The sequence below is a fragment of the Thermobia domestica genome, chromosome 2, assembly GCF_964235325.1.
Source record: "Thermobia domestica chromosome 2, izTheDome1.hap1.1, whole genome shotgun sequence".
In the NCBI taxonomy this organism is placed as follows: domain Eukaryota; kingdom Metazoa; phylum Arthropoda; class Insecta; order Zygentoma; family Lepismatidae; genus Thermobia; species Thermobia domestica.
In genome coordinates, this window is record NC_137455.1 from 54,794,829 (window position 1) to 54,820,227 (window position 25,399).

At 35.5% G+C, this 25,399-nt stretch overlaps 1 protein-coding gene across 1 annotated transcript in view; it reads right to left on the minus strand.

Annotated features, from left to right (window-relative positions):
* Positions 1-3,976: 3,976 nt before the first annotated feature.
* The window catches only part of Prx6a (Peroxiredoxin 6a), a 31,335-nt gene continuing 9,912 nt past the window's right edge, over positions 3,977-25,399 (minus strand). Inside the window, exons 3-6 of the mRNA XM_081741545.1 lie at positions 23,249-23,405; positions 19,033-19,250; positions 7,177-7,249; positions 3,977-4,487 (exon numbers count right to left, since the gene is read on the minus strand). Coding sequence (XP_081597671.1) covers positions 4,356-4,487; positions 7,177-7,249; positions 19,033-19,250; positions 23,249-23,405 — 580 coding nt within the window. The 3' untranslated portion in view covers positions 3,977-4,355. The remainder of the gene's footprint in view (positions 4,488-7,176; positions 7,250-19,032; positions 19,251-23,248; positions 23,406-25,399) is intronic.

Genomic DNA, 25,399 nt, shown 5'->3' on the forward strand with positions numbered 1-25,399 from the left:
AAACTTTTAAATATGATATGTTTACATTTAGTAAAATATTTTTAAAAAAGTACAATTTGTACCGATACTCTTTGAGAAATATATATTTCTTAAAAGTTACGCTATCTAATACTGTTAATACTGTTCAAATATAGGCCTACGAACTATTTTGTTGCTCCGACATTATTCTTGACTACGTGATTTTTTTTTTCCGCATTGTGATAAATGGATTTGCTGAAGTTCAAGTAAGTATGAAAAATTAACTAAATTTAAATTTGTTCCAGCACTCAACAATATACAGATTAGTTATATCCATCATTCGTCAGTTTAATACCAAAACACAGATAGCAGTTTTTAAGACTTTCTTTCCAAGACAGCTAATTTCCACATTTTAACACCAAAAAGAAATTAAGTTTCAGCACCTAAAATTCCTAGCTCCAGTTATGGGGCTATAGCCGAGTGACATTATCTAAGAAACTAAATAGTTGGAAAACGTCAAAGGAACACTTATTTCTCACATTGAATAAAAAGAAATTTTACTTTCATTACATGCCCGGGAAGGTGATAGCTTTAGTGGAGGAGCAGGTGTCTGAAAATAATGTTCTTTAGAATTGTAACGATAATTCTATTGCTGGATGGCCGCATAATCGTAATAGGAAAAGATTCAAAATAAAACAGCTTCTGAGCAAAAACATGTTTTTATTAAAATGTCGATGTGTTTCGCCAACTACTAAACCTTTTGCTTCATCAGATACAATTGACTGTAATTAGAGGCACGAGTTTTTCGCACCAAGAATTTGAAAATTTCGCGTTTCGTCGCATTTTCCAAATAAAGTTTCGCATTTTGTAGCTCTTGGGAAAAATATATTCCTTGACATTTTTTACAATTGTTCCTTTTATTCATAGATCACTACAGAAATAAACCACTAATTACTTAAAAACAAAATATACTGAATATTTCACTTGACATTGTAAACTTCACTCATAGAAAATTAATTCTTTTTAACCAAGGACAATCAGTAAACTTACTATGAGTAGGAAAGTTTTCCTGTGTTCTGAAAGCACATAGGCAAAAGTTACATTTAAGTATTAAACATAAGCATGCATGGAAGAAAATCTCTCACAATTGCAATTGCCATTGCCAGTGCACTTATGTATATGTGCTGTTGGAAGCCACATATACATAAGTGCACTTACAACAAACTTCAATCAATCATCACTTCGAAACTTTTGTCCATTCAAAACATTCGCTACACTGAACTTTCCAGGCGAATCACTTGTCAAGAGTTCATAGGCCACTTTGTAAAACTCCAAATACGGTACTTCATAATCAGATGCTTGTATTTTTTAAATGAAGGCAAAGCTTTAAAAAAACTTCCTTAAATCAACAATGTCTGGTTCACTACTGCATACAATTACAGAAGAATCAAACAGCTTTCCCAAAGCATCATATATTTCTATAGTTTGGGAGTCTTTTCTTTGGGAAGAAAGCTTCAAGAATGATCTTTCTGCATATTTTTTAAAGTCGCATTCAATACTAGCCCTCTTTTCATTTGGTAACTAATGTGCGTTTGTGCTTTAGTTTTTTCACCAAAGAGGCCCTGCAAAAAACCGTCCAATTGAGTACTGAGTGTCAAGATGACTATTCATCAGATGCTGCAGGAGATTTGTCCGTCTCAGTGAAAGTTACAAAATCGAGGTTACCACAATTATCACTAATAAAACTTAACTGAGCCTTCAAAATTAGCTTCTTGTCTTTCGAATTAACTTTTGAGCGTTTTAGCCTGAGAATTTAGATCGTCGCATTTTGAAAGGAACTGATCTAATGGTTCTAAGTATTTGTCTAAATAGGCAACAGTATGGAACCAACTACTCCACCTAGTCAGAACAGGCTCGGGAAACAACTTGGGTACAAGATCAGGATACTACTTTTTAAGAAAAATCTGGTACTTGCTTTTCAGTATCCTTGCGTTCAAAAATGCATTTTTCACTTTGCACACACTAAGTTCTTTCAAGTGTTCTGCCAGATATCTCCAATCAAGCTCACTTTGTGTGACCAACACTGTACTGCACATGAACCATATGCGTTCCAATTATCACAGACAAAGTGTCGAACCACTTGCACATATAACGTGCACTGTCCGAGATAAAACTAAGAATATTCTCATACGCAATGCTGTAGCGGTGCAGTGTGTCTACTATCACTTGACAACATGTGGTTGCATTACCGGTAACTGCATCCAGAAAAGTAATACTTCACACAAAACACACTTGCTCCAACAGGGTTTCTTTAACAGGAAATTCTCTGACTTTAATAAGTGTCGGATGACGTTGACATATAAATAAGGAATAACGGTGAATATTTATATATGAGAACATTTATTTAGAGACAAATAATAATCAATTGTTCATACGTACATTCCATTTACCACCCATAAAAATCTGAGCAACGTTCCATAATGTGATCATTAATGGTTGGCTAAGCTGAAATTTGTGTACAATTGCTGCTAGAAAATATATTTTATAAAATTTCCATGACTTTCCAGTCTTTTTCCCTGAGATCCCTGACCTGCACCATTTTCCCTTATTTCCCTGACCAGTAGGAAACGGGCCAAAACTACAAAGACAGCTCTTCCTTTGCGGCCAGTAGTTTCATCGCACATTACTGTCACTTTTTCCCCTTGAAGGGGCTCTCTGGCTAGCTAATTAAAACGGCTTCTCCCCATCCAGCTGCGATGGTGGAAGCTAATGAGCAACATGTTCTCTATAGCCGTGTCCAAATCACCCAAAATGCACCGTTCATGCCATGTTCTACCGTTCCGTCAACGGAAAACTGGCGTTTTTAAATTAATGAAAACGAATTTTTAAAATTTCGCGTTATATCGCGTATTAGAAATTTCGCGCAAAGCTGACAATTTCGTTTTATCGCGCAAAGGAAACCAATGAAAATGAACATAAAATATCATAAAACGCCAAGAAACTGAAAACTCTTTAATTTTGACACATTTCGTTTTATCGCGCATTGCGAAAAACTCATGCCTCTAAATGTAATGTGTCTAATGAAGCCAAATGTTTAGTTAGTTGGCGAAACTGTTACACAGCTTTATCTTAATAAAAACTGTGTTCTTTCTGTTTTGAATTACTAAAGCAAAATTACCAAAAAATTTGAATCACATGATCCAGATAGTTATAGGAAAACAGGAATCAAAGTAAGGTAAAGGGTTGTAGCTATGGTGAGTGGAGAATTACTTATCTCAGGCATTTCAAGAATAGCTTGCCGTACTTGGCTCGTATATATGGTGCCATGCCAACGTCCGTGGAAAAGCCATGTAACTGCAGGTAGTTTATTATAAATTTGTAAATTTAGGGTCTAAGCCTCAAAAATTCAGCACATAATTCCCAATCGATCTAGCTCTGTTTACCATAATAACTAAGAACTTTCCATTCGATTTGAAACTTCTGTTTATATATGCAATCATTTTTGCAGTTGCTATTTATAAGGTCAACTATTTGAAAAATCTTTGAGTTTTACGTCCCACGGTTATGCCGGTTAGGCTAAAGGAGACGGTGATAAGTAATGAATGAAAGTGGTGGAACGAAGAAAGGGAGGAAACGGGAGAACCCCGAGAAAACCCACGCACACGGTGTTTGTCCACCACAAAGTTCACTTGGCGGGGGCTGGGATCGAACCCGGGAGTCAACTATTTGAGATTCTTGGACTTTGTATTATATCTTTCATCAGAATAAGACTCTAATGAGAGCTCCTCCGTGGCTAAGCGGTTAGCGTTCGCGCCTTTGGCGTGGGAGTCCCGGGTTCAACTCCCGATGGGAGCTCATGTGGTTCGAATTCCACGTTAATCAGTAGGTCCACGCCTCATATAGCCTTGATGCTGAACAGAACGTTAAACTCAAAATCAACTCAACTCAAGACTATAATGAAGTACAGTTCTATCAAAATACATCAGGGCAGGTGATGTTCCAATGTACCATCCACGAATTTACGCAACAGAGATGTTTTATTAAGACGTTCATAACATTAATACAGTACAATATATACCAATTTCAAAGATCCAACCCCAATTTTATTCTCCAGTTTCTTTCGTACAAAACAAGAGTACCAAATTTACAAGCGTTAAAAATCTTATCACAGAATATAAAATGCTGTACAGCAGCGAGAATAAAGTTCAACAGTATTCAGCATGAATTAATTAAGGCTTAAGTTTGAAATAATACTTCAAAATACTCATTTTACAATTGTAAAGTATTCTGGAATTATCACAATCTACACAACATATAAAAAATAGACTAGAAAACAAAAATATGAAAAAGAAACAAGCTAAGGCAATACTGAGGTAACAGGATGTAAACTTGGTTCATTATTCAGGCTGCGGAGTCTTCCTTAAATAGGGTTTCCCTGATGGCACATTAATCACAGTCACGCCTTTAGGAAATAACTTCTCGGCATCCTCAGGTTTTACAGTAGGCAGCACCATACATTCTTCTCCCGCCTACAAAGAACAAGTAAGTATATTACAGAAAATATAAGTAAATTATAGGAACAATTTTACCCATACACGCGACTGTAACATACGAGCTCTTACTAGGCAAACATACCCAAGGTAACATAGCTGAAAGATTTCCCTATCTGATATACACAAAATGTCACTTGGCTGAAGGAAATCACTGGCACATGCGAGAGGACAAAATCTTTCGAAGACTTGTACACTTTATTAATATAATTTTCAAGCAGGAAAAGCATATAGGTAACCATTAAATATCCAAAAGCTTTCTATTTCGTTTCCGTAATCTTCAATTATATTCAGCCTATGCTAAATAACTTTATTGCAGTTTCCAGTGATTTTCGTCAGGTCTCAATTTCTTGTAAATTTAAGGTTTTAATTCTGAAATATGTTGTTACATTTGCAGGGACGGGAGGTGACCCAACCAATTACCCAAGCAGCAATATAGTAGTTTTTTTTATTTCCTTTTCACAATTTATATTTTATAACAATACTTCTAACTTAAAAAACAAATAGGTAACAATAGTTCACGAAAACATTAACAAAACCTTGTTCCGTTTTCCTGGGGGTCTAAAAGAAAGGGAACTGTTTCTTCACATTTTCTGAAAGCCGTTTTAAGAGATTTCATAATAATTTACATTTCTATTATCTTTCTTCGGCAGCAAGCAATATCTAATGAAGTATTCTGTAGGACAATGAACAAAACATCAGTTAGAGAAAATATGCTTGAAAAAGTTGCAGCAAGAAATCAAATTTCAAAGTTTTCTAAATTTCGTAAGTGTCCTTAAATAACGCCAAGAGTATTCATGTTCCACTCCTTACTGACGTTCTAACACGGTAAAGAAAAACTATGCGAAGTTTACTTTTTTTTTTTTTTTCATAAATAGTATTGACAATCGTGATGCGTAATTCTGTCTTGGTGAGAACATGTGGTAACCGTCGACATCAAGAAGTTGTGTGTGCTTTGCTGATTTGGAGAAATATGCTGTAAGCTCATTAAGAATAGCAAAAAAGATACAGTATTCAGGAATGCTTGTGGAAAACACGCCTTAATATTACTTATACACCACGTAATGAAGAGGCCATTACTGCACTTCCATCGTAACCCTGAAGACAAATGTTTCACCATAATTTGAGAATCTCAAATATGCCTTAAAGTTAAGATTAGAAAGTGCTGTCGCTGATTTGTCCTCATTTGCATGCTGGAAATAGACAAATCTTTTTACCACCCTTCCTTTAGTCGTTATCGAAAAAATAGGAAAACTTGTTATTTATTCGAGACGTTAGCTGTCTCATTAGCTAATGTGGCAAAGAAATCAGATTTTCCTTATTGCTGGAGATCCAATTAAATCATTTTGAATACAACTTGATACATCTTTGAATACCGTCGAAAGTTTCCAAATTTTCTTTTTTAAACGGAGTCATACTGTGCAGTGTAATTTAAAAGCTCTAAATAATTACCTCAGTAGTTGGACATTTTCGTTGGACTCATCGTCCCCTCTAAAAGGAAATTCCAGTTTCGCAAGTAAACGAACGGCATTTATAAGTCTTTTTAAAATGTGTGTATTCTGCATTAGTTTTTCATTATGCAGAATAATGCTTTGTTGCGCTTAGTCACTTAGCTCATATTCAATACGCAGAGTTTCAAAAATCGGGAGTGTGAGGAAAACACGAATATGTCCAAAAGCAATATTATGATCCTATACTGCGTTAGTTAAATTATTTAGTCTGCTGTATCCTTTAATTGCCAAAGTGCAGTTTGTTACAGCTAAACAGCAAACAACTTCAACAAAACAGCTTGTTAGACTTAACACTTCCAATAAGCCAATCGCATCCTTTGTAACTGGTATTCTAATGGCAAGCACTAGAGGGAGGTAAAATATGACATTTCATATTTTAAACCATGCCTCGAAGAGTAATGGGAACAAAGATACTAATGTTTCATGTTACGCTGAATAACTTCACATTTCGGAATATTTTGACAAAATTGTCATATTTAGTAAAATATTTATATTTTTTTGTACGTATTGTATGCCTAAACTGACCTCTAACATAGAATCCAGTGACCTTGCAGCACCTCCAAGAATAAGCACACGCAATACGCAATTATCAAAACGCTGCCTTATATGCAGCTTAGGGTGCAAGAAGAACATTTATGCAAAATTTTCAGGTTCTACGTTTAATAGTTTCGGTGATCTGGCGAACGCCAACAAAAACTACCCCCCCCCCCCCAATATTTCCTTAGAACATGCAATTTCCAAAACTTCGACTTAACTTTGGTTTCACATTTCTACGAATAGTAGTTTTTAAGATTTGTTGATAAGTGAATCAGTTTACTCAAATTAATTATACATTATATATATATATATATAAAATACTTGACCTCTTTTGTTTATCTGTGTCAGGAATCACCTTCGGACGTTTGCTGCATTAACTAAATTACACGCTGTATATCTATCTATCTATCTATCTATGATTATTTTTCTTATCAAACAAAAAAAAAAAGTATTTACTCAATACACAACTCTCCATGTCCACAATAATTCTGTGTCCATACAAGTAATATTAGTATTTTGCCCTTCCTATCAGTGTATTCCTTGCACCCTAAGCTGCAATCCAGCGTTATATGGTTTCCATTTTAAATGGTATAAAACCCTTCTACTGAAGACGTACTTACCTTCCAATCAACAGGCGTCGCTACTGATTTATTCTCCGTAAGTTGCAGAGAGTCTACTACTCGAAGAACCTCACTGAAAACAAAGAATTAATACATAATTTTGGTTTCTATTTTAATCCATCTGCAAAATTACCCCTATTTCTGCTTTAAAGAAAGAAAATAAGAAAGAAGCAAAACTATCTCTAAGTCAATAAATATTAAGACAACGTGCAATAGATATTAACACAATTTAAATAAGTCTTCTTGTAAGTAAATTTATTTCTTATGTATCTAATATACATTTTTCAGATTGTTTGTTTCTTTGAAAGTACTCACGTCCTTTCCTCCATGGAAAAGGAATTTGATATTCATAATTAAGTATGAAGAAAGGATATGATTTGAGTTTAGCGTCCTTTTCAGCAGAGAGACTATATGAGGCGTAGACTACAGCTTAACGTGGAATCTCAATCACATGAGCTCCCGCCGGGAATCGAATCCGCGTCTCCACATACTAATCATACAGTCTCGAGGGAGCTCCCATATGGTTTCAATGGTCTTTGTCATCGCCCTCAGTGCGGTGAAGAACTTATGGTGCTAGACGAAATATAGGTTAGAAGTACTTTCTTACTGAGTCGTTCCAGGTCAAATCAACACAATTTTAAAACAAAATTTACCTTACCATCTCAGATTTTAATGAAATTTGGTACATAGATGACCTCTATACAGACTAAGAAAAATACAAAATTTCAACTTTATATATCAACCGGTATTGAAGATAGGGCTATGTAAAGTTTAAAAAAAATAACCAAAATAGCATGTTTTATGAATTTTGAAACTGGAATTGCAGCTCCCCTAATTGAGCTACTGAGCTGATTGAGGTGTCATGTTACAGCATTTTTCATGCTCTTTCCTGTGGTGTACATCATATAGGCTAATATTGAATTGTTTTTTCAAAATCAAAATTTTACTTCAAAATTTTTCAAAAACTACATATTTTAAAATTTTGAAATTAATTCCATGAAGAGATAGTATTGTTGTAAAGCACCTGGCAAAATATGAATTTGGGATGATAATGGGATCATTGTTAAAAAAATTCAAAACTAACAGTGGAGTTCTCATTAATACCTTGTACCTAGCTGAAAAGTACAAGTATGCAATGTTTTTTTATTTTACTTGTGGGAATAAATATGAAGAGTAGAGTAATGGGTCTAAAACACATCACACAGACTTATAATCTACTGGCAATACTTATTAGCTCATACTTTAAAATATTAACTTAAAGCTAAGTTAAAGTGCTAATATTTTTGAACTTTAGTTTTATAAAAGTTAATAAAATAATATTAATACAAGTTTCACAATTAAAAATATTACTGTAAATAAACATGGTTTGTAAAAAGTATACATCTAGCACTGGTACAACAGCAGGCTTGGCTGGTTTAAACCACTGTTTTTTTTTTTTTTTAACAATAGGTATAAACCAAAAAAAAAAAAAAAAAAAAAGCAAAAATAACACAAATCGTGTGAATCTCATAGTGACGTTTTCACATATCTCGAATTATCTGTGTTAGTTGAATCTCATTTTCGCCTTGTACTTAAACGGTCCTGATAAACCCACAAAATTTCTCCCAGTTGGAAACGGAGTTGTGGTTCAGATGCCACTTTACGTAATATGTTCAATCCTTCATAACCTCGCTGTTACATAAGGACATCAAGCCTAAACAAGCTAAACGAACTAAAACAGCTTTAACGGGTAGGCCCGGCCTACCTAAAAATTTTGAAAAATATAAACGTCTAAATATAATAAATAGATCTATACATTTACTGCAAAGGAACAAATCCTACATATTTATATTTTTAAAAAATAAAATTAAAAAATGGCCTACTTAAAATCGTGAAGCTGCCTCTGCTAACGAAACAAATTCTATCTGTTTGCCTGAATGTCTGTTTCCTAGTTAATATTTTTAACTTTGCTTAAATATATTGATAAAATAAAGTAGGCAAACTTTATCGACTACATCTGTGTTTTTCAATTGGACTTCTTAATTTTCTTGAATGATATCTCATACTAAATGTTCAATTTTAAAATTCCAGCATTCAGTGTTTGTATAAACGCCATTTTAGCGCATTAGTTATCAGGAACGTACGCACGAATTTGTTTCGGAGATCCACAGCAGCTTTTCAGGGAAGGTTCAAATTCAATATAAGGGCAAGTTGTATTAAAATTTTTAGATGGTTTGCAGGATTGGGAAAGGAAATTTCAAAATCTCCATATAAAGTTCAATTAGAAGACATATCAGGCTGTGTCACTGCTGTCTAATAAGAAAATTGACGGCTCGGGTGTTTTACAGAAAAATAAAGAAGAACTAGATGAAGTGAAAATAACTTCATCTATCTGAGCCATCTCCATCATTCTCATATCCAACAAATGCTGATGTGCTGTGGATGTCAGTAGTGGACATTCTGACAAAAGTGAATCCTGTAATTCCCGACGGAAGAAGTTCTCCTTGAAAGTGATGTATGCCGAACAAGTGTGGATTTTTCAAACTTCAAATGATAAACATATCCTATTACTTGTTGAGAAGTTTTACTATGGACACACCATACTCTTTCTTCAAGTCAGTCTTCATTTTTATGTTCACAGAAGTGTAAAACTTAGCAATCTTGTATTATTACTCTACGTACAGAGTATTCTTGAAAAATCAAGTGTTAGTTTTGAATTTTTAAAATAATGAACCCATTATCATCCCAAATTCATATTTTGCCAGGTGCTTTACAACAATACTATCTATTCATGGAATTGATTTCAAAATTTTAAAATATGTAGTTTTTGAAAAAAAATTGAAGTAAAATTTTGATTTTGAAAAAACAGTTCTGTATTAGCCTATATGATGTACACCACAGGAAAGAGTATGAAAAATGCTGTAACATGACACCTCAACCAGCTCTCTAGCTTAATTAGGAGAGCTGCAATACCAATTTCAAAATTCATTGAACATGCTATTTTGGTCATTTTTTTTCAAACCTTACATAGCCCTATCTTCAATACCGGTTGATATATATATAAAAGTTTACATTTTGTATCTTTCTTAATCTATATAGAGGGCATCTATGTACAAATTCCATTAAAATCTGAGATGGTGAGGTTAATTCACTGTGTTGAATTGATATGGAATGACCCAATTTGTAATAATAAACTGAATGTGTATAGTCCGCAGCAAAAAACCTACGACATAAGCATCTAAGTTTATTGTGAAACGACGAAGTCTTTTGCTCCAAAATAAGTGTGAATGGGAAAATACCGAGGTTTTTCCTGGCGTGAATCGTGCCACTTAGACGTTAAGTTGATTCCCTGCGCTGTTAGGCGTAGTTTCACAATAAACGTACATGCTCATGTTGAATGTTTTTTGCTGCGGACTGTACAAGGGAAAAAACATTATTTTTATTTTTGTGGATTAAGTTGTACAGAACGTTTAACTTCTTGAATCAATGGAACAAAAATTGATAACTAGTGCATTATAACAATAAAAATGAATGAAAACATTTAATCCTCACTGGTACTCGTACAAGAAATGTTCTTGAAGTCGAGGACATAGAAATAGTAAGCTGTATGTATTATTATAAATAACGACTTCTACAGCATTTGATGGTGGCACTCCGAGTTTCCTTTAAATACTGTTAATAAGTGAGAGGGCTGAGGTGTTGTCACGTTTTTATACACTTTCACGTCAGTTTATGAAAGGAAGTGACTCACAATTTATTCACGTCTGCTTACCACACCCCTTTGCCATGTGGCAGCGTCCTGTCTTGGTTTCATTTGCCTACCGCACACGCCAACGACTGTATCTCAAGCTTTAGCGAAAGTAAATAATTAGTTACGAACACATTTCTCTCTTCGACTTCAGTGAACATTTGCTGTACGAGTACCACTGAGAACTAAGAATGTCATGTTTCATTTTTAGTTATGTGTGAAATTATGTTGGAATTGCAAGCCATGACAGGGTTGAGAATTGAATGGGTATTTACTGTACATAACGGCGGAACATGAAATAAGAAAACAAGTGTCTAATCTGATTCTCTTCTAAGCAGGTTCTTATATTAAAGAGAAAAGAAGTGGAATTTGAACAGAATTGGTTTGATTCAAAACCTCTCCAGACTCAGTTAAAGAATCAAGGTAATTAACTTTGTACGGAATGGGGCTTATTTCTAGGAAATCAAAACATTTAGTACATAAATAATAATCAATATTTCTTTTAAAGTTAAAAATAAAAATAGTAATTGCTGGTAACGGAGTTTATAGTGGCTAAAAGGAACAGCCATGCGTTCTCAATTGTGGAAAAAATCTTCCACGATATTGTACCTTAAAAAGTTTCCCTCCCTGTTCATCAGTGAGTTGTTTTCCTCATCTGCAATGGCAAAGAGATGGGAAGAAGAGGAGATTGTTTCGATTGCCCATCAGCTTATCTGAAATGTAATGACTAATTTTTGTTCATTCATTCATAAGAACACTAATATTCCTTTTGATGGGAAATATTTTCCATGTGGTAGTATTCAGTTTTCGAAACTTTTACTGTGGATAGAAACATTCATGAAAATTTCCAGTATAACGCAAAGTACTAAATCCTCTAGGCTTTAGCCATTCGATTTCTGTTATTCTGTGAACACCCAGTTTCTCTCTCCACTATTCATTTATTTAAGTCAATAATAAAAATACGAAATTACAAAAAAAGAGTACCTACTCCATCTGGGATAGTTATATTACGCTAGACTGGACACGAAAATACCTCGTAGTTTTTACCATACTGAATTCTATAGATGTGCATATTTAAAAGTATAATAGAGTAAATTATTTGAAATTTGATGTATTTACTTTTTGTCCAGAAGTAAATATTGATTTAGCAGTAAATATATATTTTCAGACTTAAACAGTACTGTATTAAAACAAACTGTCTACAGGATTCTGATTTCTCCAATCTCAAAATTCGTTTATTTTATTTACTTAATTTTTCTTACTATTTGTATACACTTATCGCAAGATATACTGGTATAGATAGATAATGCCAAAAAGGTAAAGACATAGATACGGTATGGATGCAAATTTGATATTTGTCTTAATTACAGTACAAATGTGTTTTAATATATACGATATTGCTTATTCTGTTTCAAGTGTTTTGTTCAAGTTATGTAGTCGTTATCCACATCGAGATACGGCAAATGTATTATGTTTGAAGTGAAGGCCATATAGGGGCTTGAGGCTTGTGCTTCTTCGGTAGCCGCAAATGGAAAAAGCAGAGATACCGTCATTAACATTTTTTTTTCTTGATTATTAAGCAATCATAATTCATCTATTGCCCTTGTACTTCCTTGGATGATTTTATTTATTGAGTGGATTCTTACGAAAATTCTGGTAGCTTCGACGTTGAATCTTCTACCAACTTTGTAGCTCTACTACAAATGACTCATTGGTTCCGTCTATTCACCAATACACAATTTATTATTGCCAAATCATTGTTTAGATTCATTTATATCAATATATGTTCGCGAAAAAAATCACTTATTTGTTCTTGTTTTCGTTTTATTATTATTATTATTATTACTCAATTTTCAAACAAGTTAGTTTGCCAGATTAAACTGAGGGTAACCCCGGAGACTAGGATTTGTGTAATTGGGGACGCAAACTTAAAACTAAAGAATTTTACACGTTTACTGTACTGCCAAAGTTACTCCTCTAGTAACTACTAACACCAACACTGCTACTAACTAAAGGTATCTGTCCCAAATAAAATGAATATAAATTAGTAGTTTCCAACGCTTACCTTATTATTTATATTTTTGAAACTCCACGAATCAAGAGAGTATTTTCCAAAACAGTTTTGTGGAAATCTTCGCAGGTTATTATTTCAAGTTCATCAGAATGCTAATTTCGCCCATCACAAATTCTGTTTACCATCTGTCCATTAAACTTTCATTACACAAAATATTCGTTATGTGTGTGCATTACTGACTGGTATAGCGAAAACACACTGCGTTATTTTGAACAAGTTTGGTGCATATGCTTTCTCGAAAAGAGTATCCTAGAATTGCAGATTTCAGGACAGAAAACTCATTGTACAGTCCCATTTCCACATAAACTAATTTAAGATTTATTCTCACCTGTCTCGAAGCGCAATAATGAAAACTTAAGTCTTTTCACAATAAAAATATAATCCTTGTAAATAATTAACAATATATAAAATTAGTGGCACACACAATTATAGGTGATTTAATATTAAAGCCTGTAGAATGTATTTCAAACCCAAATGGAGCCCGAAAACTTACCAATCCTAAAACAAGTATACTCATCAATATATGACTCAATTTGGAGACGATGGTATATTTGCATTACAATTCTGTTTAGTGTTTGTAACGCTGGAGATCGCTAAGGTTGCCCACGATAAAAAAAAAAAGTCTACTTTGAACCACGTACCTAGCTAATAAATCATCATCCCCCTCCCCCCCATCGATTGTGTTCGATGTGACGACTACCGGAGTGCACGATCGGCCGCAGCGTAGACTAGGAAGGAGAATGTCTCACCATACCGGTTTGGCAACTTTCCGAAGACCCTGCAAATTGCACGCATGGCATCAAGCAAAAGGTCCTGTTAGGAGTAGTGCATTATTGGGACGTCCTGGAATTTACGTATGAATATGTATGAATGAAAATAAGATCATTCGAATTCCTGTCTCTTCTGCTTTCCTTGTGTAGAATGCCTGGGATGATTGAACGGCACGCCTCGAGATTATGTCCATGTGAATCCATACTTTGTGCTCTCGTCAACATACGGGTGGGGGATTGTGTGTTATACAGAGGGTTTATGACGTTCTTCTGCGTTGCGTTTGCAGTTGCTGCAAATTAAGCTGCATTGACTTTTCATGTTGGAGCGTTCCCCAACTGTAGATTCTCCCACAACCAGAAATCCTCCTGGGGAACTTTTCCTTGCACTGCAGCACAGTCAGAATGACTATTGTGGTCTGACAGTAGAAATTCTATTGATCTAATCTAGGTAGAGCCACTTCTCATCCAGGCTATATACCAACTACTATTTATATGTTTCATAGTTTCCTGGTATTTGTGAGCCTTTCCTGGTTGTGCCTCTTTGTGGGTCGGTATCTGAGCGCACTGTGACCCTTTTCCAATGCAAGATTCGTCCGGATAATGTTGAAAAAATGAAATAAAATCTTTCAGTTTAACTTGACTTGACTTGATTTTGAGTTTAACGTCCCGTTCAGCAGCGAGGCTATATGAGACGTGGACCCTACTGATTAACGTGGAATCCGAACCACATGTAGGGCTGTGCGATATCGAAATTTCGATATCGACATTCGATATTTTTCTGATATCGATATCGAATAGATATATCGATATCGACAATATCGGATATCGATATCGACAATATCGGATATCGATATTGACAACATCCAATATTGATATCGACAACATCAAATATGGATATTCAACATATTGATTGGTCTTAAATGTTCATATTGATATATACAATCTGTTCTCAAAACGTTTCAATGGGGATATCTCAGAATACTTGTTAGTCACAGAAAACTGACTTGTGTTCCTTCTAATCCACCAGTCTTTCCTCAGAAAAAAGTTAATAAAAATAGTCATTTAATTTCTTTCTCAGCTATCATATTGGTCATCATTGCGGAAGTAATGAGAGTGAAACAGGGTGACATAGAATATGCGTGTTTTATTTGTGTGTAGGTGTTTATTTCATGTATGTGCGATTGTGAATGTGCACGTGTGGCGGTATGCGTTTCAGAGAGAGAGAGAAGTTCTTTCTATAGCATAACACGTACGTGCGTTGTATTTTAAGCTCACGCACAAACAATACTTGATCCAGATATAGACGATAGGGTCCGTGGTGGCTCAGTGGTAGAGCGTTCACCTCTGGTGCATGAGGTCCCCGGTTCAAACCCTGCTCTTGCCAAGTGAACTTTGTGGTGGACAAACACCGTTGCGTGGGTTTCCTCGGGGCTCTCCCGTTCTCTCCCACTTTCTTCATTTCATCATTTTCATTCATTTCTCATTATCATTGTCTCCTTTAGCCTAACCGGCATAATCATTGGACGTAAAACTCAAAAATTTCATTTCATTTCAGCTATGGACGAATGACGTACCCGATCGACAAAAGCAAAATCGGGGAATCCCCGATTCTCTTTTGTGCTAATCATTTGATGCCTCACTGCAACAGGAAATCGATGCATATCTTTCAGTGCCATCTACAGACAGTGGTGCTATTCAGCCGGTTCGCTAGAACCGGTTGTTAATATATTTCGAGTTTGCTAAACCGTTTGTTATACCCAGGCATAACAGTAAATTTTATCCAGTTATACCCAAGAACGAGCAAGTTTCAGTTTGTTTAGCTTTGTTCTTAGAAATTCTTACAGCTACAGGGTTAGATATATGATCTCTCAGAATAAGGTATAAGCGATTTTTTCTTAATTTCAAATGGGCTGGTTAGATATCAAGAATGCAAACTGGGATCACATGAGTGCAATGGTGAGTGTTATTTACATTTGAAACGCATACATACCATTATCAATAATTGTTGATCCATTGCTGGGTTAAGGTGTTTCCAATACTTCTTGACAAACATCTATTTTGGATAATTCGTTTTCAAGATATTCGCAGTGCTACCTAATTTCGTCACAACACCTTATATTAGGTTGCTGTGTAGGTCTCTACTTGTCACTTGTGGTATCCAGTGAAAAATTTGCCTTTGTCTATCTTGCATGATTTGCTTTCAAAGAGAGAGGGAGAGAGACAGGGGCGTAAATAAGGGCCCCGCAGACCCCGCATTGCGGGGGGCCCAGGCCATCACGAGGCCCCCAAATTGTGATGTAGGACATAGAAAAGGGACCCCATTCCACGTTGTCTGCGGGATGGCCCCCAAGCCCTTAGTTACGCCACTGGAGAGAGATATCTTTCTATGTATCCATCTACTATCTCTCTCTCATATATATATATATATATATATATATATATATATATATATATATATAACCAGTCACCAAAAATTAGAATAGCACCACTGCCTACAGATATGGAAGAAAACCTCCTTCACTGGAGGAAATCTCATGACAGTGAATTTCCAAAATTAGCTCTTCTGGCTCGTAAGTATTTGTGTAGGTACCAGCGTTCTATCGGAAAGTGGATGTAATAGTTGTGGATGCAATATCGTAACTGATGCTCATACTTCACTTACAGTTAGTGCAGAACATGCGAAACAACTGATTTTCTTTCCACGAAAAAAAGAACTCGTTCCTAAATAGCAGTGTCACGAACTTCAATGCATCATACATTTCTAGTTGAAAACTCAGTGCTAATAGGCATATTTCTAAACAAGACAGTTATTGTTCATTTTTCTCTGTATGTGTGATGTGTCTGTTTGTGTTCTTCTAAGTTAATCCGTTAGCTTTACAAATTTAACACTTGGACTTATTATTTTGTAGTATTCTATTTTAATGTCCAATTAAAAAAAGCACGCGATCAATCGAGATCTCTTTCATGTTATTATTAAATTGATAATCTTTTTGTATTAAAGAGCTTTACGCAAAGACGTGAACATGAACTTAAGAGGTTTCTTGTTATTGGTTTTGTGCAAACTCATATCTAAAAGTGTTCATGTTTTTATTAAATTTAGGCTAAACCTTACGTCCTATATCGTTATTCAGTTCTGCTTGTGAAATTAATTTAGAGAGGTTCTAAGTCATTCCTAATAACAGTGCACCTAATAATGCATATTCTAATACTTAAGCAAATCCAAAGAAATAGGGAAGTGTTAATACTACTTAAACAGAATATGTAGGTCTGTGTAGTGAAATGACAGAATGGAGGGTTTTGTTTGTTTTAGTGGGATGAATTACGTGGCTCAACTTACATCTAGTAACCACATACAAATAAACGAAAAATTACTACTTTGCACAAAAAACTAGTAAATTCTTGTTTCCCTGTCTGTTTAGATTTAAGCAAATTTTAGCACAGGCATTTGATTTTTCACTCGCAATGGCAATACAGCATAGACATTAGTTGTAGTGAGAATATCAAGTTGACTCGGTTAAGGAATGCAGCCATGTTAATGATCAGAAATATTATGGAGGGCATAGCTCCCCGGCTCTGCACTGGTTTTGGCTTTATCTTCGAAAGGAACATCATTTCTGCCTAATACAATTTTTGCACAAAGTTTGGTTTGATTCGGTGAAGAAATGTAGCCTGTAATATAAGTTAAATACACAATATTTAGGTGGATTAAGTAGACGTAGAAACATCCCTACCCCACCGCTGCCGACATGGACTATCTTCAAAAGAAACCAAATTTTTAACCCATACTAATCCTCTGTAAATTTGGCTTCATTCTGTTAAGAAATGAAGTCAAAAGAGAAAACTAAATATTAACATGGAATGTTGAGAAGCATAGTCCCCAAGCCCTACATTAATTTGATTCATGAAACGGGGCGTTTTTCTGCCTCATACGAGTATCGTGCAGTTTGGTTTCATTCGGTTAAGAAATGCAAATGCAGCTACTATCGCGAGCCAAAAAGCGTTATATATATATATAAAGCAAAACCTGCCGCAATTTTTTCGAGGAAGTGTGAAACACCAATATCGAATATCGATATTGACGATATCGGATATCGATACCGAATATCGACAATATCGGATACCGATATCGAATATCGACGATATCGGATATCGATATCGAAAATATCGGATATCGATATCGAATATCGACAATATCGGATATCGATATCGAATATCGACGATAACGGATATCGACAATATCGGATATCGATATCGAATACCGACGATATCGATATATCGACGTCGATATTTTTGCGATATCGATGATCGATATAAGATGATATCGATATCGACGATATCGATATATCGACATATCGCACAGCCCTGAGCTCCCGCCAGGAATCGAACCCGGGTCTCTCACGCCAAAGGCGCGTACGCTAACCGCTTAGCCACGGAGGAGCTCTTTCAGTTTAACGTCGCACAGTTATGCCCTTTAGGCTAAGGGAGACGGATAATTAGGGCAAGTGAATAATGGAAGAATAGGTAGAATGAGAACGTGGAAGGAAACAAGAGTACCCCGAGAAAATACACGTACACGAAGTTATCCACCACAAACTTTCTTGGCCGAGATCGAACCAGGGAAACCACGCTCCAGAGGTAAGCGCTCTAGCATTGAGCCACCGTGCCCCCCGGATAAGGTTGGAAACTATGCATTTTAAGGCACGCTGTGTCATTGCTCTCCTAATGGCGCGCACTGTATTGGGGGTTCATACAGGCGGGGTCGTGTTCTCACAATTTCCAACCGATCTCGTACCGAACGGTCCTTCTTGGCACATCAGATGAGATCCATATCATGAGGTTTGCTGACGATTACGCCCTCTTCTTTGCTTCATTTCACTATTGCTGAGTGACAATAATGGGTGACGCAAAGCTCACAAATGAACCCAGGAAGGTCACACTTAAGCTTTATCAATCTGTGTACAAGACAGCACTCATAGAACTTATATAAGAACTACTTGCTACTGCACAATCTTCAGGAACTTTACACAGTTTTTAAGGAAATATATCAATCTCAAGATAAGCTTTTCGAAGAATTGTCAACTACGGCCCTAAAATATTCATCTTTTGGAAGATATTAAAAAAAAAAAAAAATCCAGAGGTAAATAAAGTTTTGAGTTGGATGATTTGGTGTGGAATTACTCTCTACCGTAACTAAGTGGGGATTCCTAAAAAAAGAGAAAGGGTTAGAGTTGATTTTTTTTAAAATTAACACTTATTAAAGACTTTAATGAGAACAAAAAACTTACTCAAAGTTCCGTCCTGTCGTAGCTGGGTAGAGTATAGAAAGTCGTAGTTTTTTCTTTGGGTCAACAATGAACACCGCTCGACATGTTAATGGAAGACCTGCCTTGTCCTTTTCGACTGGATCAACCATTCCCAACTGAACAGCCAGATCCCGACCTGGATCAGAAATAATAGGGTACGGAAACCCATCTCCTTCATACTGAGCATATGCCTTGATATCCTGAGAAAGTACAAACAAAAATAAGATAAATGCCTCTTTATTTGAAGTCAACTTTACATAAAGCATAACTCTACTTTCATTGCTTAGCTAAGAACAAATAAAACTACAAGTTTATGTATTTCGAATATTGTTCCATTCTCATTTCCACAAAGCTACGCGTACGTATGAGCCAAGTATCACATCAAATCGCCAAGTCATGAAATAGTGCACTGAAGTTTTATATATATATATATATATATATTGTGTGTGATTTACTTAGATAACGCTATCAAAAACCTACAAGCACACCGAATTTTAAGTTTTTATTACAATTACCTAAACCTTGAGATTTTATGAAAAAAATAATTAAACATGGATAATTTTTGCATATCCCCCCTTTTACCTCCAGAAAATGTTACACAATATGTACACTTTTTACAATTTTTCTGTTGGTTTTTCTTCTAAGGCTATAAAGCATGCCAAATTTTAACTTTCCGCGTGAACCGAAAGTACACGTGATTCTGTCAGTTCATGTAGCTTTATATACTATTAATTTAAATTTGCTCGATGTCTCGGGGTTGTTACGATAATGACAGATGATTAAGAGTGTAAGTCAATCGATGAGCTTTAAATTCTCCTTCACATGGTTTGAAAAAAGAGCGAGGGGTTTGAACTAATGCACTACCCACATATCGAAGCAAATGTATTTTTAGCTTTGGTGCTTACAGCTCTTTTCAGGATACAACGTTAGTTTATTGCTTAATATACCATATAGCTCACAGTAACTTTTACTACGTTTAGTGTTGGATATGCACAGTTCGTATAATTTCTCTTCTACCCACGAGTGGTTGAACATAACATTCTTAACAACTGAGCCTCTGTATAAACGAGGACTCCGAACACTGTTCTCGAAAGAGGAAGGTTTCTTGAATAAAATGGGTACTACAATGTGTGACCAAGACCGTGAAATAGTGTGTGCGGCCAGTGAATTTTTTGGAAGAGAAAGACAATGAGGAGCTTATTATAGATATCAAGTTATTGAAAGAGAAGCCATAGCTGTAATGAGAAGGAAAACAAAAATTAGGAAAGAAACAAAGAAATATTCCCATCAGAGGCTGGACACTCTTGAAAAGAGGAGCGAAAAGGGTTACAAACTTGATTGTCTTTCATTAGAACGTCATTCGTCATGATACAGGGTGTTCATGAACTTAGTATCATATTTTTAGGTGCTGATTTCTTAATGAAATGAAAGAAAAAAAATTAACGAAGGTGGGCAGGAAAACGCATCTTCAGTCATTAAACCACCAAAAATGCGAAACCTGTAGTTTGAAACGCCTTGATTTTAAAATTATGTGACATCTCGGAAGCGGTCAAGGAATTGCATAGGAACTAGTATAACGCCTATCTAGATATCAATGATTAATACTCCTCCGGTACCCGCGCAACGAATATTCAATTAGTATTTAAAAGTGTCCCCAACTTAATCAATACAATTAGTTACGCGGTACCAGGGGATTGTGAAATATGAATATTTAGATACAGCGCATTCTAGTTCCTATGTAATCCCTTGAACCGCTTCCGAAAGGTCCCATAATTTTGAAACCAGAATGTTCGGAAACATTTTATGTTTCGCATTTTTGGTTGTTTAAAACTGAAAGGAGGCGCTTTCCGACCGATTTATTACAACTTTTTTCTTTCATTTCACATAAGGAACAGCTTCTTAAATTTATGATACTGAGTTCCTGAACACCCTATAACAACATTAACGAAGCCACATTCTAACCTTCAAGAGGTCAATCTTTTTCATGACAGAAACAGTCATCCCTGAGAGAATGACTAATGAACTTTCGCTTTTAATTAAAAAAAAAAAAAATCCTCTCGCAAGGTATTAATAGAGAAATTAATCTTGCCTCACAGTACAAATATTAAAAAGGCAACTAGAAATATCAACTATGGAAACATCGTATGGGTGGATGAGACATGGGGGGCCAACGTTGGACACTCATCAGACAGAGGATAGACACACGACACTACGAAAGGAACAATGCCTGCATCTTTCGATATGGGAGGCAGGGTTATTACTATTCTTCATGCTGGAACTTCTTGTGGCTTTGTTCATAACGGTTTCGATCCAAGAAAACGAGATTACCATGTATGTAGATTTATTCTCTGAATGGTTCAGAAATTCTCTATTAAAAATTATTGCCTGTCATTCCATTATTGATACGGATAATGCTATATTCCACTCTGTCATTCTAAGCAAAGACGTACCAAGTTAGTGACAAATATGGCAACCAATCATTACTTACTTACATGTTCATCCGAACCTAAAGAAAGCAGCACTTATGGGCTTGGTTGCCATTTATAAATCAAGACTGCCTAAATATGCAATCAGCAAAACTGCTGGAGAGAATGGTTCCCCCCACCACGCCTACTTTGAGTCAACTGAATTTATTTGGGCGCAAATGAAAGATTATGTAGCAGATAATAAACATACCAGAACGACAAAAGTGGAAAAGCCATCTAGAAGGGAATACAGCACATGACAGCAGAGGATTAAGCCAAATTCGTTAATCGGACGAAAAAAGTAACAGAAGAGGGTTAAATGAATGAGAATATATTGGACATGTGTATGGAAGAAATTGCAATCTCCTTGGATTCGAGTTCCTGTTCTTCTAAAGACAGTAGCCGTGATTCGTCAATAGCCTCTTTGTTATTATAAATGTATTCTTTACTTATGTCGTAGGTTTATTACATGGAACTGAAGTTAATGTATAATTTTACATTTTAATAAGCTATGATCTTCACAAATATTCTTAATAGGATTCCCAAATTAGCAATCTTGATGTAAAAGATAGAGCTGATATCCATATATGTACAGTTAAGCATGAAGTCGACAATTACCTATCAGATCTTTCTGGAAAGAAGAAAAAAATGATACCATTAATAATTTGAAAGTTACAACAAAGAAAGTCTCTTTTCAATATGTGCTTTCCGCTGAAACGTCAAAAAAACACAAATTTAAATCGCTGTGTATATATATATATCTTACACATTTACATTAAGTACAGTATATCTACTTTGTACCTCAGAGATTTTTATCCATAAAAGTATCAGTACGATCGGCATTGATTTTAATCGCCATCCCGTTTGTCTATTCACTGGATGCATGGTCACCTCACCTCAGTTTATAACGTTCGACGTTATGACTCATTCATCTTGCAACAAACTAAGTATGTTTTTAGATTAAACAAACCAATTAAGTTTGTTTGCCAAAATTTGTACGTTTTAGTCCCTCCTTTGACCAGGTTTTGTAATCGAAACTTTACAGCATGCACCTGTGAAGTGTTATTAATTTGTTTACTTTAGCAATATTTCGGAAGTATTAGGTATTATGTCATACTTGAATTGACATTTCAACTAAATACATCGAACATGCTATAAATATGGATACTAGCTATTTACAACGGAAGTTATTATACTGTAGATGTTATTTAGAGAACGAAAGAAAATGTTAGTATTGCTATGTCCATGATTATTTAAATAATGAAACAGATCACGTACTTAATTCTATTGGAGACCTTCCTAAAAATATGCCTTCTTAACAACGAAGATTCCGTGTACTGAACTTCTATAGATCCGCTTTTTATACTTTCCAGAAAATATTTATAAGATTCTACAGAATCATCTATCAATTCCCACGACTTTACCGATTTTAAAACTATATTGTATGGCTTTATAAAGATGCTTCGCTCGAAAATACTATTTATTACGAACAATAATAATAATAATACAGTCCTTATCACTTAATTTCTCGAGGGATATGCACTGAAGATTACAACTTATCGTTGAAATGTTTGCGTCAATTTGCTATTCGGATGCGTTGGTGAGTAATAACGTTTCGATTACTAAATTTTTAACTTTTATTACGGTACCTTCTCAAGAAGGAAGGTTTAGAATTTCAGAACTAAGTGAGAAAAGGACAGAAAAACAACTATCACCACCTTTAATAGTCTTACCTCTATCCATTTATTATGAGACTCTACGGTATCGCAAGACAATGCAATAACTTTTACGCCTCGCTTCTGAAATTCAGGAACAAGCTTCGCCATACGACCCAGCTCCGTGGTACAAACTGGTGTGAAATCTGCAGGATGTGAGAACAGGATTCCCCATCTGACAAAAGATGAAAGAAAGAACAATTACTGAGAACAAAATTGTCTTTCCAATACTCAAAGCTTACGTAACGTTGTCAATTCGTTAATTTAACTCGTCCAATATTACTCCCTGTTGGCTTTCTCATATTACTCTACGACTGCACGTTAATATCTCTCTTAAGCTTCGTAGATTTACTTCTAAATCTGAACGAAGTACAACCAACAACTTTAGAATTTAATATTTGCATCAAAAATTAGAATCTCAATTCAGTACATATATCAAGCACACAATATATATCTTATCTCAAGCGCAGAATGAACTCCCCTCCCCATAAAAGCCTCAATTTAGTTCCCTCTGTGAAGGTTCTGACTCCTTGACACTAAAGAAGTTCAAGATGCTTTATACTGGATAAGGAATATTAATTGACGTGCGCAAGTTACTGACTACCTGTGTAGCTCATAATTATAAAGTTCTTGTATACATGGATCCGTAATTCTAATTCTCAACTTGTTCCTCTACTCCAGCTCTTAATTTTCAGTTTGCCACACCTCTTATTGGATCGCAAGTAACTGAACCTGCTCATCTTACCCCTGTACTGCTGACTTAGTCAGGGTTCCCACAAAAAAAAGTGAAGATCGATTTCCTTGACATAAATTCTTGAATATAAATGGGAAGATGCTGTATGCGGTAAGTTTTATCATACACTTTTTTTTTAACGGCTTCCTTTATCCCCACAGCCGTCAAACACACATCTTTAATTACAATTTACATATTTATGTTCAATATGAGTAATTGTTATTTATACAAAATTTATCACGTAAGTATATAATAATATATGTATAGTACACTACCACATCCCTTGACATTGCAAATTAGACTTGTTTTTTTGCCTCAAAAAACAATAAAGCATACAGTCAAGAATATATTGCCAACTCCCTCTGAGACCTATTACTGTGTCCTAAAATGAAGTTAAATGAAACGAAATCTTTATGTTCCACGCTTACGCTGTCTAGGTTAAAGGAGACGGTAATGAAAAATGATTGAAATGGTGGAATGAAGAAAGTGGGAGAACCCGAGAAAACCCACGCACGCGTGTTTGACCAGAAAGTTCACCTGGTGCGAGCTGTGATCGAACCAAGGACCCCATGAACCAGAGGTGAACACACTACCACTGAGCCACCGTGACCCACTATCGTCCTAATATTACCAACTCTGAGACATGTTAATCCTCACATTTACATTTTTAAACAGAATTTTGTTTTTCTTTCAGCTCTTGACTTTGTTCTACGAGAACGTCTTGTTCTTGTTTGTAACTTAATTCCACTTGTTTTTCTCCTCCTTTCAGTTTCTTAACTTTAGCACTTAGTTTTCTTCTTTCACCTTTGATTTTACTTCCCTGTGCACTTTGGATTCTTATGTTTAAGGTATTCAACATAGCGTCTCCGAGCTGAATGAACTGACAGAACAGATTCCACACCTCCAAAGCATATAAATTGGATCATGCACCCGCCTCAGTGCTACCAGAAAATCTTCGATTCGGTTTTCTACAATAACTGTCTTATTGACTGAGAACCCGCCCTCCACTTGCCGTGGGATAAAATTAAACATATTTTCACAACATGACACAAATCGGAATATTGTTTTTTGTACATTACCTTTGCAAAGAAGTCATCTACCCTGATGCTGCCCTGAAGTCAACTGCAAGAAACCCCTGGATTTCTGTATAGAAAAGACATAAATTGACACTTTGCTTTCTCAGGTACGAAATCAGATATTCTGTTATGCTTATGCAGAGTTTGTAGTATGTGTTTTATCCTACTCTGAGCAAGTTCTGGATTGTTTTTTTGTAGCCTGGGATCCAAAGCTGACAGAGCACGTACTAGTTGTACTTCAGAGGGCTTTTTTCCACAATCTGTTTGATTGTGCCCAGCAAAAAGTTTCGACTGTCAAGCCTGAAAGCTACTTTATCTAATGCTTTCAGTTCTTTCAGTAGTTTTTCTGTCTTAAAACCA